General features: G+C 39.2%; 2 protein-coding genes across 11 annotated transcripts in view; one reads left to right on the top strand and one right to left on the bottom strand.

The window, feature by feature from the left end:
• Positions 1-537: 537 nt before the first annotated feature.
• Positions 538-13,688, bottom strand: BPNT1 (3'(2'), 5'-bisphosphate nucleotidase 1). Of its 5 annotated transcripts, XM_030034988.2 has the most exons (10): positions 13,430-13,651; positions 13,352-13,391; positions 9,936-10,060; positions 6,557-6,661; positions 6,186-6,293; positions 5,612-5,660; positions 4,525-4,616; positions 3,406-3,603; positions 2,441-2,546; positions 538-1,120 (listed from the first exon to the last, which is right to left on the bottom strand). In XM_030034988.2, the coding sequence occupies exons 3-10, from the start codon at positions 10,050-10,052 to the stop codon at positions 972-974; spliced, it is 924 nt and encodes a 307-aa protein (XP_029890848.1). In that variant the 5' UTR covers positions 10,053-10,060; positions 13,352-13,391; positions 13,430-13,651; the 3' UTR covers positions 538-971. The 5 variants fall into 5 exon arrangements, with proteins under 5 accessions (XP_029890848.1, XP_029890850.1, XP_029890851.1 ...); XM_030034990.2 differs by lacking the exon at positions 13,352-13,391 and having other exon boundaries at positions 13,590-13,688; XM_030034991.2 differs by having other exon boundaries at positions 13,352-13,475.
• The window catches only part of IARS2 (isoleucyl-tRNA synthetase 2, mitochondrial), a 39,772-nt gene continuing 28,834 nt past the window's right edge, over positions 3,522-14,459 (top strand). For 2 of the 6 annotated variants that reach the window (XR_005933824.1, XM_030034983.2), the window contains exon 1: positions 13,667-14,032. Coding sequence is in view for 5 of the 6 variants with exons in the window: in XM_030034983.2 (XP_029890843.1) it covers positions 13,790-14,032 (243 nt within the window). In the remaining variant the exon portion in view is untranslated. Of the gene's footprint in view, positions 3,615-12,256; positions 12,310-12,712; positions 12,987-13,666; positions 14,033-14,459 lie in introns of those variants that run through there. The other 4 variants (XM_030034986.2, XM_030034985.2, XM_030034984.2 and 1 more) reach the window with 4 other exon arrangements.

Here is a 14,459-nt window from a genome sequence, read left to right as displayed (position 1 = left end):
CCTAACATGCATATGTTCCACAGGAGGGGGAAGTGGTAGTGTCAGGTTCCTTAACTCTTGGGGCTGTTGGAAAGGCACATGGACTTTGTTTCTCTCAAAATTTGGACCTGAAAAATTTCAAGTTCCAGCATTTCTGTTGTGTCCATGTATGACAAAGTGACCTAGGATGCCCAAAGCTCTCCAAGACTGAGGAGGCACAGACACCCTGACAGAGGCATTTGAGATCATCAGAAGGGTGCTGGAAACTCCTCCCCCTGTTGCAGTTTCCTTGGGTTCTCCTCAGCTGAGCTGTCCTGAACCCCACTGTATTAATGCTTCACTGATCCTCAATGGATCCAATGATCCAGGAACCCCTGTTTGAGATGTCAGAGGCCCAGCTGGCCTGTGTCCTGGCTCCTGTAAAACTTGGACAACCCAGCTCACCACCAATAGCAATCTTGGCCATCCCAAAACTGAGTGCAGATCAAAAAATTCAAAGATTCGCTTCTAAGAATCAAAACCGTCAACTTTATAATAAATGGGCTACTCCATCCAGGCAACTTCTTAGTCCGTTTGTATTTAACACAATAAACCCTTGTTGACTACATACAACAAGAAACATTGAGCAAGATCAGGTAAATGACTTAATGTGATTTTGTGCCCTGAATATTATGATGATTTTTGGACTGTAGTGTTATGATTAGCAGTATATTAAGCACAATCGTGAAGAATGAATACTCCCAAAGAACATGGAAAACAACTATTGAAGAAATGTGACTGTTTTGATGTTGTCTACTAAACACAGCAAAACAATCTGATCAAACATATACCTAGAGATTCTGTATGTAATTTTGAAATTATTGAACACCTTAATGTAAGAATTCAGTTCAGATTCTATAAAACAAAATTTCAAGCTCAGTTATCATCTTTCTTTGTTTTTCTCCAAGCTTGCTTTCTCAGCCTTCCAGGCCAAGTGAAGATGCCTTACTGCTTTAAGGCATAAGAGATTGTTTAACAGTGTTAGGAATACGACTGGCATAATAGTCATAATTTCTCAAAGTGGCAAGGACCCCAGCTGAATTCATGTGTTTCACTTCCTTGTTATACTGAAATGAATTTCCATGGATATCTGTTATCTTGCCTGCAAAAAAAAAAAAGAAAAAAAAATTACAGCAAACAGGAGTTGAAGAGAGATACTCTTCATTTTATTAGTACAAGTGATATAACTAAAAAAAAAAGACAGTCTTTGGCTTACACATGCATGTCTTCAGATGTGAAATATCTTTGCTCCCAGTTTAAGTGCAAGTTTCTTATTGACTGAAATCAAACAGCTAATGGTTCTATTTTCTTTCAGCAATACTTAAAATTCCTTGTGTTTCAGGAAAAGGAATACAACATCTCTCTCTTATGGATTAGTTAAAATGCTTCCTGAGTAGTTTTTACATTGGCCATTGACAAGAAGGAAAGAAAAATCCTCACTTCAAGTAAAAGCCAGGGTAAGTCTATACAACAAACTAACATAATACAGAAATACCTTAGCTGGTTTTAAATGAGTTTCTAGAAGTCACTTGGCAAGAGCAACACAGATCTTTATGCAAGCTAATTTAACTACAAGATACCTACATAACAAGGAGGCTAAATACAGCACTGTGCTGCCCCAGATTGGTTGTTTTTTTGTGCCTGAGCTAACCTGTTTAAAGGTATCCCAGTTATCAACACTAGAGACTGCAGAGGAGTTAAAATAATGTCATTATGAAGCCTGTTACCCTTGGTTGACAGAATTTAGGAGATCAAAACCCACAATTATAGCATATGGTGGTAAAAGGTCTATCAGTAATTAATAATTAATACTTATATTCAAATTCTTGTCAGTGAGGCTTTTCATAACTTCTCTAACCCCTTACCCCCTAGAAAGGTGAAGTGGCTTATGTTGGCTGGAGACCGCCAATTTTACTAAATAACACAAATGACTCAATTTTGGAGTTTGTACATCTGAGAAACAACTGCATGATTTGGCCTATTTTTGTTGTGTAAAGAATCCAGTGTCCACATATTACATAATATGTTACTAATAATAAACTACTATATCCAGTTAGTAGGACAGTGTGATTTTACTATGAAGTAGAAGCCAACAGAAAAAAAGCCATTTGTTTTGAAAATACTAAAATTAATATACCCAAAATGTTGGAATTTGGCTTTTTAAATTATTGACTATATTAATCCAGGGCAAAACAGGTCATATCATGCTTTCCAGAGCATAATTTGCTGCCCCTTTGGAGTTACTGTTGATTTCAAAGGGCTCAAAGCTCCTAGTGAATCATGACTATATAAAAATACATACATACTGTCGTTTTTCTTTCCAAAGACATGTTTGGAAATTCTGGTTTTCTATGAAAAGTATAAATAACTTTAAATTGATGCAGTTTCACTTATCCTGGAATTTTGAATGCTACTAGCTTACCTCCCACAGCATGTAGAATAGCTTCGGGTGCGCATGTATCCCACTTCTTGCACCCAGGACTGGCAAATACATAAGCAGATGCCTTGCCTTCTATAAGTTGAATGACCTGTTATGAATAGTGAGTGGCAATCATTGCAAAGGATGTAGGCATTAAGAAATGGGTAAAAATAACACCAGGAAACAGGGATTAGATCAGTTTATTCTATGTACTTATGGTCAAAAAAGTAACATGAGCCATTTCCTTTCCAATATTACAAGAAATTGTATTAAGATTTAGAAAGCTATACTGTATTACTATTCTGCATGATCTATTTTTTGATTGTTATAAATACAATATAGGAGGAAAATCTGCTTTTAGTTTCAGAAACAAGAATTCCCATCTTGTGCAAGTACTAAGAAAATAAAGTGGAAACTGTCTCCATATTGTCTTGGTGCCATTTTGGGCTGTGTTGGAGAAGAGATTGGAGGGTCTGTGTTTGACAACCATGACAAAACTAAGCTTTCAAAACTGCAGCAAATGAGTATTCCCTGTATGCAGAGAAGGTCTGCAAAGGAAATATCATTGTGTGCTTCTCCTATTTTTATCCTTTGGTATGTGCTGCTAGATAGTGGGAACAAAAACTGTTAACGTGAACAGGAGGAAATGTCTAATAATTATGATTAAATTGTATTCCCATTTAGTCATTCTGGTCTTGTAACTTTTTATTTTCTCCCCTAGGAACAGAATACTAGGGAAGATAGACCTCAGCCATGACCAGCATGGCCATTGTTACAAATGTACCTGTACCAAATTCTTGACTGTCTACCTCATAGCAGTCTGCTAGGAAGTGAACTTGTGCTGGGGAAGGAGGAGGAAGTCTCCTGTACATTCATGCAAGTAAGCAAATGATTTCTTTAAAAATTCTTTTTCTTTTTCCAAAGGTACCACCTCCCAATAAAAAACAAAAGATTTGGAGTTTTCATACCTTGTTTCCTGCTCCTCCAACTCTGATGACACTGTCTGGGTTCAAGGCACTGATGCAGTCATTTACCAGGGTACTGCTGTGAGAGCGGGTGGTAATGATGATGTGTTTCCCAGCAGGTGCTTCTGTGAGCTGAAATCCAAAGGCACCTATGCCCAGGACTCCCCAGATTGTCCTGCCCAACACAGCATCAGCTCCTGCCTATGAAAAAGGTACGCAGGTCCAGGTGATGGTTAATCATAGTGATCAGCATTTAAAGCACAAATCGAAAGGAGTACCTAGACATCTTTGCGTATCAGGGAGTATAATGTTAATACTGGGTTATACATTCAAACAATGGCACTTAAAAAGAACTACTGTAGAGCCCAGAGTGAGAAATTGGCTCTTTCCCTCTAAGGCAGTGATGTCATTTACCCTTTTCTTATCTGTGACATTGTGCTGGTGCATTACATCCTGCCTCCAATGATTGACAAATTCATATTTCTGTACTTCAGCCACAATCTGTAACTGAAAATATCTTGTCATTTTAAATATTTTGTCATACATATCATATAAAACATACAGAATCAGCTGATGATATGCATTACATAAACTCAAGAGCTTTTTCTTTAAATTCTACTAAGTTTAATCAGGCTGCATCATGAGCTTTTTTCCCCCCTCACAGATAATACTGAAATAATCTCCAAACATGTAAGTGCCTGTAGGTTAGCCATCCTGGACTTACACCTGAAACCTGGCCTGATACACTCTAACCCAGCTGTCAGTGACAGGTATGCCTAGTTTGTTTAGGGCTGCAGATTTATGGCAGTTACCACACATCACAAATGCACCTATTGCATGGATTTACTAAAGAATTTCTAGCAGAGACTGCAAAAACACCGATCTGTGCTTGGTTTACAGTATGTACTTTATATGTACTGTAGTAATATCTACAGTATGTATGTAATATATATTGTATTAGCGTATTACACAAGCTTCAGGATTCAGTATGGCTGTTAGTAGGTCCCTGAGATTCAGTTCCTGGAAACCAACATTCAAAATTGTATATATTTAATAAAAACACCACCACCTTATATTACAACATTAACTCCATTACACACTGGTTTTCATTGCATTTAATACCTCATAGTTGTAATATGGCTGGTTAATAACTCCTGCTATTGCTTTGCCTCCATAAGCAATTCCAATAAGAACCGTTACGTGGTCAAGGAGACCTGTACAGAAATAATATGAATGTAGTTATACTTGAAAAAGAGAAAGTTTATATATAAAAAAAATAAACCTTCAATAAAAGTCCACAAATTGATATGCAGGGTGGTATCTTAAAAATGCAAATACTAATCAGGAGTAATAGCTTGGTTGATAATTTTTTTAGTCATTTAGCCTTGATGTCTGCCAAAAAAAAGCCCCAGTTAGAATTCTCTTAATAGAACTATGTTAGAATTAACACATAATGAGAAAGAAATTTAAAGATAAAACTAAATAGCAGTGTATGATGTCATTCTTCTATAATTGTGGTGTGAATTCTTTAATGGTACTCAAAACTACCAATTTGTTGACAGTTGTACATCTCTTTCTGTGACAAGGGGTGAAAAAAATCTGCCTAAGAGATTTTACATTAATCAACTAAAAGATGCAGCAGGAGGCTGAAGTGAGGTTTCAGCATGTTGTTTGGAGGTTTTTGTTTGGGTTTTTTTCCTTCATTTTAGGGTCTATTTCTATGGACACAAACTAGGCTTTGCTGAAAACAGTGTCTTCCCAGACCTGAAGAATTATGATTTAGGGGAAGATGTTTTATTTTGAAAGGGCTACAAATACAGCTGTGATATTTCGGTTTTTTGAAGAGGAGGATGTAAATATAATTGAGCATATTCCTGTGCAAATGGGAGATTTACTCCCTCAATTCAAAGTACATGCGAAATTGTAAGTTTGACTAAAAACTTAACCTGCCAGTAATCAAAGGCAGCCCTTTGCTCCCTGAAATGATAAAAACTGGTGGATACTCAGTAGCCCATGAGGAATATTCAATATTGGTTAGAACTGAATGGAATGATTAAAAAATTCCATAGAACTCAGAAAGTACAGAAACAACATCAGCCTTATGAAACAACATTGTATGTAAGTTCTATCATAAAACTATCTACATGTACATGTTACTTTATTATACTGCTATAATTTAAAAAAAAAAAAAATTAAAAGAGAAGCCAACCTTCAGTGTACTCCTTGGTTCCATCCAAGGGATCAACCCATATTACAAGCTTTAAAAATAAAAAAATAAGGAAAATTAACAAATACAAATGATGTAAATCACCATGCAATTATATATTTTACTTTAGTGCTTTTATTTCCTTATGGCAGTAAGGAAATAAAGAGATTCAAATTTTTAACATTGATATGACTGAAGCCTACAATAGTATTTTACACAAAAAAGCTTAAAAACTGACTGGAACTTCTTAGCAAAGACCTTAATAGAGGTATGAAGGCTTACACTGAATACGTAAATGATACTACTTTCTTATGTCCGAAGTAGATTCCTTCCAAATTAATTTGAATAACAAGTTGTAAGAAGCAAATTTCCATTGCCCATTATTGCACACAAGGATATGCAGCATTTCCAGCTCTGAAGGTGTGATTCTCATGACTACATTTCAGTTTTCAAACCAAGAAGAAAAATTGGCCACATTGAAATAACGTTTTTTTTCTTAATACATTCTTAGCTAAAATCAGTAAGTAATACAGATAGTGTAAAATATGAAGACATACGTGTAACATTACCACATTACCTCTTCCTCTTTAATTCCTCTGTACTGAGCAGGACAAGTTCTCTTCAGTATTTCTTCACAGTGGCCATCTTCAATTAATTCCTCAGTTACCTCATCAGTGGATAGTTCCTAACAAAAGGATTCTCAGAATTATTAGAAAAAGGTGTTGGACTCACCTCAGTTTGCCTTAGAACTGTGGATTTGCTTGCAGCTTACTTGACAAAGGTAATGCAATGGAAAGATGAAATGGGATGGAAATACTTTTTTTAAAAAAAAAAACAAAAACAAAAACAAAACAAAAAACCAGATGATTTCCTAAAATCTGCCAAAGCAAATTCCACTGCAAGTTACAGAAAGTTAAATTGTTAGTATGAAATAAACTAGGAACTTACTTCTTCTCCTATGATTGTCACCTTGGGAAACTTCCGTGCCAGGGAAGCACAAATGCTCATTTGTACCAGTCGGTCAGCTTTGGTCTGCAAGTCATTGGCTCCAGTCTGTCAAGGGATGGATAGGAATTTGTGTATTTCAAAACAACAACAACAACACCCCCCCCACAGTACAATAGCCCATATGTCACTCTGAATATCTACCTTGTAATGAAAGAGAAGTCTAATTTGGTAAATCATCAATCTAGCAAGTGACCTCGAGAGAGGCAGGCTAAAAACTGAAAGTAGAGGTTTCCCTGTGTACCCCAGAGCTAATATAGACTGGTGTGATATTAGAACAGTATTTACTTGCTGTATTCTTCTCATGCAGTGGTGCAACTTTACTGAATATGCGTTTGTGCAAATACTACACTATGTAGAGAATAAATTATTACAAGTATGAACCCAGATATAAAACAAGAAGAGGGAAAAGCAAAAATAAAGATGTTAACAGGAAAAAATAAGTATTTTAAGGCTCACTGGAGAGACATGGCAAATTAGGAAAGAGGAGAAATATAGGGAAGATGTTAGTAAAAGGTGATTTAAAGGTCCAATTAATCTAGCTTGTTGAAAACAAAATAATGGAAACAATTACAATGTATAAGCTTCTAAGTAGTGAATAGTTCCTTACTCTAGCAGAGAAAGACCAAGGAGGGCCAGAAGCTAACCAGTGAAATTGAACTGGACAGTAACATCCATACATCTTTTTCCAGAAAAAATACTAGAGAGGAAACAGTGGATTTGTTGTCTCAAGATGACATGGAATAATGACTGAAAGCCTTCTCAAAAGATGCAGTGTAGCCAAACATATGTTGCCAGATGGGTTACATTAATTTCTTCTTAAACATTAATAACCTGCTATGTAGTGGAAGTGGGTAATTTATTAATACTTTCTCACCTTAATCTGTGTGGAATCCATGAGCGGAGGAGCCCTTTAGGTCTGGAGACAGAATCCCCAGATAGAAATACTTGGGTTAACACTGGAATTAAGCAAGCCAGTTCATCCAAAGATTTGCATCTTAGTTGAGTCACAAATTTTATTTTTATCTGCTTGTATCTTATTTGGTGACATGAAAATTGTTTTATCCAGCTACAGAAATTAGCCATAGGGATGGAATATTCCATTTAGAGTCATGTTATGTGTTAATTTTTGCATGCTTAAAACCTAGTTTGTCCCTTATCCAATTGCCTATTTTTATGAAACTTGATATTTTTCTTTGAAATTTCCCTCTCATCCCCTAATAAATTTGGTTGAATTTGGCACCGAGTTTAGACTCGGAAAGATCAAGTTATTGCAGAGAATGTCCTTTGTTCCAGGACATCAACCTAATAAAACAGTATAAAGTAGTTCTTCAAAACAGTCATCAATAATGTAAGAATGGTTGGACAAAATGTCTACCTATCAATTGGAGTGGGGTGGGGGTGTGTGTAAAAATGCTACAAGGAGAAGCAATATAAATGGAGAGCTTAGAGTTGACTGGGGGAAAGAAAACTCTGGACATCAGGAGAGGAAAGGAAGGAGATACCTAAAAATTCAACTGTCCTTGAACTATTTTTCCTCATCTAGATAAATGGATGGGAGGTCAATGTGTTGAGGGAAAAGGTAGAAAAATGTCATCTTAGTTTTTCTAAAGCTTTCAGTAAGGCCAGTTGGAATTGGTCTTGATGTCTGCTGATGGCAGAAAGAGGATGAATGATGAGGAGCAGCACTTTCTGTTCTTGTGCATCTCTTCCCTCCAAACCATAAAGCAGAGGCACATACAGGTTCTCTCTCTTGCTTTCTTCCTCTTTCTTCATCAGCCTTCTTTGACAAGAAGCTTGCAGGAATTCTGAGATCACTAGTCCCTCAAACAGGAACCTCTTCTGTTGGTCATTGTTTTCAATCTAATTTTGTGTGTTTGTAGTATTCATTTAAAAAAAAAAAAAAGGTTACTAGAACCAATATCACCTGTTACTTTTGATCATTTTTGTTACAGTGTATTTACAATTATTTACTTAATTGTTTATAGAGCTTAAAATGTGTTCATTTGCTGGTTTTATTATATTAGAAAATGATTGAGCAATGCATTTCTGATTTACTGGGAAATAATACTAACACGTGCATTTTTTTGAAGTGAAACTGAATTAAACAGATAAAAGCCAGCGTTTAGTTTTAGTTGAAATTACCTTAACCTTGCTGGACTCTTAAAAAATAAGCTTAATGAAACTTGGGTTTTGCATTTAAAATTAACTGGTTAATCAAACAAAGTACAGACACTGCTTCCTTTGAACCTCGGGATGCAAGTATATTAAGGCTTTCTTGTAGTGAAACTGCATTAGTTTTTCCAAGAATCTAAAAGCAGGTTATGTGGGAGAGTATATTCTACTTAAATGTGCCTGAGAATCCTGCTATGCATCTAAGTACCTTTGAAAACACAGATCGTTACTTTCCAGGTTTTTTTAATTCTTTCCACCATATACCTGATTTTAATTGCTTAAGAAAAAAGGGAATGAGAAAAACTTGCAAATGTTTTCATAGTGGTGAATATAACTGACCAAATGGGGAAAAAAATCTTTTTGCATCTACTGTCTGAACTGGCAATAAAAGTCATAAAGGATCATGCTTTTCGTCACAACTGGCTGAAAGTGCTTACTATCAGAAAAATGTACATATCAGCAATTACTTCAATGTAAAGACCAAAAATAATATAGATACTTAATGCAGTCCATAATATTGTGACATACCTGTAAAGCTAGAATTAACTTCAAAAGTTAATTACACCTATTCTAGTACTGTAGTCAAAACAAAGATCCTGGCTCATCAGTGCAGCTTACTAACTCGCAGCAAATTATGAACTTCAGGCAGATGATTGTAATTTCATTTCTGCTTTCTATTTAGAATTAAATTTGAAGCTCCAAATTTATTTTGAAAACTGTGATTTACAATAAAATCTAAGGTTCTTTTTTGTTTTAAGAAATTAAATACTGATTTATCCTAATCCAAAATTCATCAAGAGCACAGTACTTTAAACTGTACTACAGATGTTAGAACATAGGTATGGAAATTAATGGGAAGGATACATTACTATGAATTCTGACATGCTATCCAAAGCTTGTGTTTTGTGAGGGGAATCAGGACAAAATTATGGTGTGTGTTTCTTTTAAGAGTCTGAACATTCTTTAGAAATACTGGTCAAAAGACACTTCTCCAGTGCTCTTTTAATCCTTTAATAAGGAATATTGTATCAGAGAAGTGAGGACTACATTTCCTTCCCCAGTTGCTGGTCTTCAAAAATACCACTTTGACCTTATCTAACTCAGCATTAACAAGAGAAGTTAAGTTGGAACAAAGCAAAACTAATACCTTCTCCACTATCGCCAGATCTCCTGCAGCCATTACATTCCTAACAATTGTTGCAGCTTTTTCCGCAACCGAATATGCAGAGGCGACCACACGCATGAGTAGAGCTGGAGAAGCCATACTGAATGCTGAAAAGAAATAAAAAGCAAACTTGTACATTTCTTTCATCAAGAGAAGACAAGAAGACAAATATATTACATAACATTCTAAACAGATACAGTTTATTACTGCCAGTGAGTAGTAATGAAGTGAGCTTTGACTTTATTAAAAATACAGTTAACAAACACAGATATATATATATATATAAAGCTATTTTAGACAAGCTTTTTGAAATATCCATGCTCTGTCTGACAGTGAACCTAGTACTCCTCACTAAAATAAAAATCTGGCATTAAACAAGAACAGCAGCAGCAGAAACTCTTTATCAAAAAAGTTAAGAAAAAGTGTATTCTACACAGTACTCATTTTTTGTACATTTTGAACACAAGTTCATTTTTTCAGAACTGAACCTATGGAGTTGGTTTGTGTCCAGACTCAAGTACAAGGCTACCAGACAGGATAACAAGAGCAACTTTACCTACTATTTTTATTTAAATATAAAATAAGGCTTTTATAGATGGCCTAGTTGTGGACCCAAAATAGGCTAATAATATGCAGATACTGCAAACACTGCACTTTTATGTGAAAGTCTGTTCATCTAAATTTTATCATCCTTTCTGTAGTTCTTTAACTTCTTTTGATTTCTTTAAGGAAATCTGTTTCATCTTCCTTCCTCCCCTCAACACTGCATGTCTTGTCATTCTTCCTATTGCATTGTCTCCAGTCTGTTTGGCAGCACACATCAGCACAGTTCACTATGCCTTCAGTTCCCAAATAGAAGAATAACTATCACTTTTGCAAAAGGCTAGCAATCATCCATTCCTCCCAGCTTTTCTCTACCTCAGGAAGAAGAAGCATTGATAACCATACTGTATTCCTCAAAATGCAGAGCTAATTGCTTTTTATGTTTTCCTGTCAGTTTTTTCTATCTGTGCAGATTACATGCTTTTGGGTTGGGCTCACATAGATGATACATTTCCAAGTAAACACCTGAGCACAGAGCTAGAAAAAAATACAGAGGAACTCATTGACAGCACATAGAAGATGATGTATTAGGCTTCCCTCACAATCAATATTTGCAGCAATTGCAGCAGGTACTGTGTATGTGGCAATAGGTTGTTATACCATATCTTTCCCTTCTTGCTTGAGAAATCTACTCGGTAAAGTACAATATAATGAGGTGATAAGGCTAGCTACTGTAGATTATATTGATGTGACCTCAAGTTCACATCTGTTTATGGCAAACAGCAATGTTAGAGGTATCAAAATCTGAAATAGAGCTGGTTTAAGAACCTTTTCAGCATTTTAGAAACACTGTACAGGTATCTCAAAAGTCAGAAGATCTCTGAAGCTAAAAGTGGAGTGATTGTGTAAGTACATTCAAAAAGCGCAGTTGCTACTGTTAATTATTATTTACTGCTCGTGGATGGGAGCAAAGTGCTCTGGAGTCCTGTAAAATAGCCAAGGTCCATACCCAAAGCACACGTGCGGGCTACCTTGGAGTGTTAACAATGGTTACAGAGGAAATTTTGGAAACACTACCTGTGGCAAAAAGCAGCTCTCACACAATTGAAAGTTGTAGAGCAAATATGGGTCATAACACATGGGAAGACAGATACTGTTTTAAGTATATGCCATCATGTGAAACAAGTTAACAGGAAGGAAAATTGAATGTAGTTCATTCCATACTGAAAATATCTGGAATGTGAGCACTTTTGAGAGAGAGGGTAAAAAAATTAGCATATTAGATGGGAAGTTTGGGTTAAAAAATTGAGCTCAGAAGAAGATAATTAAGATTTTATGCTCAGCTTCTCATTCCTCATTTGATCTTTTACTGCACATTTTTTTCCTGCTTCGTAAAATAAGGTTAATCAACTCGATTGTTTTAAAGGCTTGATTTATTAAATGTTTGCATAAAGTTTCAAAAGACTCAGAAAACAATACAGAAATACCGTCTTATATTCTTGAAGCTTGACCCAGGGTGTTTCTTGGGCATGTTTTTCTTGGACATTCTTAAGGCAAACAAGTGTACTTTCTTTCTGTAGTGAACCTATACCTGACATCTCTAAGCAAACCTTAAAATCAAAATACTCTTATGAAAAACAAGATTTATTAAGAGAAACTGAAATGGGAGGTTCAACATCCCCTCCTCCCCAGTATAGAGTAACTAACTAATAAAGTGCAAATTATGTTATTACTGCAAAAGGTGCCTTAAATTTTTACAGGGCTGCATCTCCCATGTGGCATGTTTTCTGGTGCATTGGCCCTTTTTGGTTAGGTAAGTGTGTGTGCTACTCACCCTTCTCATCTCTGTAACTTTTTGATCTCAATTTAACTAGTTTGTAAGTTTATAGCACATTCTTTCTGATGAGGGCAACGTCTAATGTATACTTCCACAATACATTTAAGAATATATTGCTTGCTTCGGACAAACAAGTTTGACTTACAAAACTGTACAGTTTACAAAGACTGCACAGCAACTATCCCTCAATTTCAATTTGCATATTATTTTCAAAACATACCTCGTCCTCCAAAGACCATCCATCCTTTCTCCTAGCCTAGCAACCAAATTGTTGAATGGCCTCAACTTAACAAATCAGCCTGCTTTGATACCTGCTGAAATAAATGAGTTCTCCAGTTCTTCTTACCCATTTTAACTTTGAAATATTTAAATATTACAGGATGGCTGCAATTAATTTATCACAACAAGTATGAAGGATCTGTTGATGTTGCTACCTCAGTGTCTTTTCTGCAAACATCTGTTTTTCAAATTTATAATTTCACCTGATGAAAGGAGAAAATGGACATCACGCACAGCGTGCCTTAGAATGCAAGTGCTAAACTATGACTTCTTCCTCTGCGTTCTCCACAGCCCAAGTAACCAGAGCTCCCTATTTCTTTATGATAAACTTTGGCTCGCATTTAGCGAAAGATGAACTTTTCATTCTGCGTAACGTAAGGGAACGGTGTTTACCCCGCAGAAGCGGGCCAGGCCTGGGAGGGGGAACGCCTGCGTCCCGCTGCGGTTCACCTGCAGGCGTCCAGCGGGAAAGGGCTGCGCTACCTCATTTCACCAACGTGCTTTGAGGCCTCCTGGGTTTGTATTAAAAAACAAAAAACCAACCAAAAAAACCACAGCCTGTTCCTGATTCTCTTGTAGTTGGGATTCCCGGTGGTAAACTGCCCGCGGAGCAGTCCGGACCGGCCGGAGTTACCCCACACCGCGCTCTCAGCGCGTTGAGTTGAGCATCGCACGGCGTGCCGTCGGGGGTCGCCGGTGACCGGGAAAGCCGCGGCTGCCGGCGCAGCAGAGAACTCACCGTCCCCGGCCTCGCTCTTCCCTTGGCCTCGGCGCTCTCCCGTGCGCTCCTCCGCCGACCGACGTCCTCTCCTTCTCCGCCCGCCGCCGTTCGCCGCGCTCCCAGCTCGCCAGCAGCCCTTCCTGTCGGTCCCCGCGCCGAACGGTGAGGTAACCGAGGTTACCTGCCCGCCCCTGCGGCCGCCGCGCCGCCCGCTTCAGGAGGAACTCGCCCCCATCGCGTCAGGCCCTCGCCTTTCCAGATAAGCTCGAAACGCCCCAAACCCTTCTGGCTCGCGGGCGGGCCGAAGCGCTCCCCCGGCGCCTCGGGAGGCCTCCGTGGCGGGGAGAAAAACGCGTTGCTGCGTGGCGTGTCCCCGCCCGCGGCCCGTCGCCGCGCCGCTTTCCGTAGCGCAGGCGGAAGCGTTTCCCCGGCGCGCGTCGTAGGGAGCCCGGGAGGATGATCGGGGCCTGGCAGGCGCCGCCGCTGGCCCGGGCCGGGGTGCGGGTCGGGCTGCGGGCCCGGGCGGCGGTCGCCCGGGGCTGGGCCCGCTCCGCCGCCTCGGAGGCCGACAGCCGGCAGCCCGCGGCGGAGAGCCGGCAGGACTCCCAGTACCGGGACACGGTGCTGGTGCCGCGCAGCCGCTTCCCCGCGCAGCTGCCGGGGCGGCTGCAGCCTGAGGCCGAGCTGGAGACGCAGCAGGTAGCGGCCGGGGCCGGCTCGCCCCGGGGGGTGCGTGTGTGTCTGTGCCCGGAGAGGGGCGCGGGGCTTCCCCTGGGGTCGCGGCGAGGCCCGGCCCGGCGGCGGAGCCCCGGCCCCGGGCGGCGGGGGGAGGTTTGTTACGGGCCCGGGTTTTGCTGCCGTTACCTCCCCGTAGGTCTGGGCTTTGGCCGGTGCCTGGCCGGGCCGGCTGAAGTTCGCGGTCGGGGAAAGCTGGAGGGCCGGCGAGCTTTGGTTGTTTATTAAGAGCCTGGGTGCTCTTAAGCATGTTACAGTTTTGTGTGGAGAAAGAGTAATGACCCTCCTGATCGCGGAGAGTCAGAATAATAACGTTGGGCTTAGTGTTACGCCGATCTCGGGCTTGTTAATGCTTTTGGACTACTAACGCCTTCTGTTGCAGAGTTAGGAA

Source organism: Aquila chrysaetos, chromosome 13, assembly GCF_900496995.4.
Source record: "Aquila chrysaetos chrysaetos chromosome 13, bAquChr1.4, whole genome shotgun sequence".
Lineage (NCBI taxonomy): Eukaryota > Metazoa > Chordata > Aves > Accipitriformes > Accipitridae > Aquila > Aquila chrysaetos.
The sequence above is the reverse complement of the archived record's forward strand: the minus strand, read 5'-3'. Positions and strand labels throughout refer to the sequence as shown.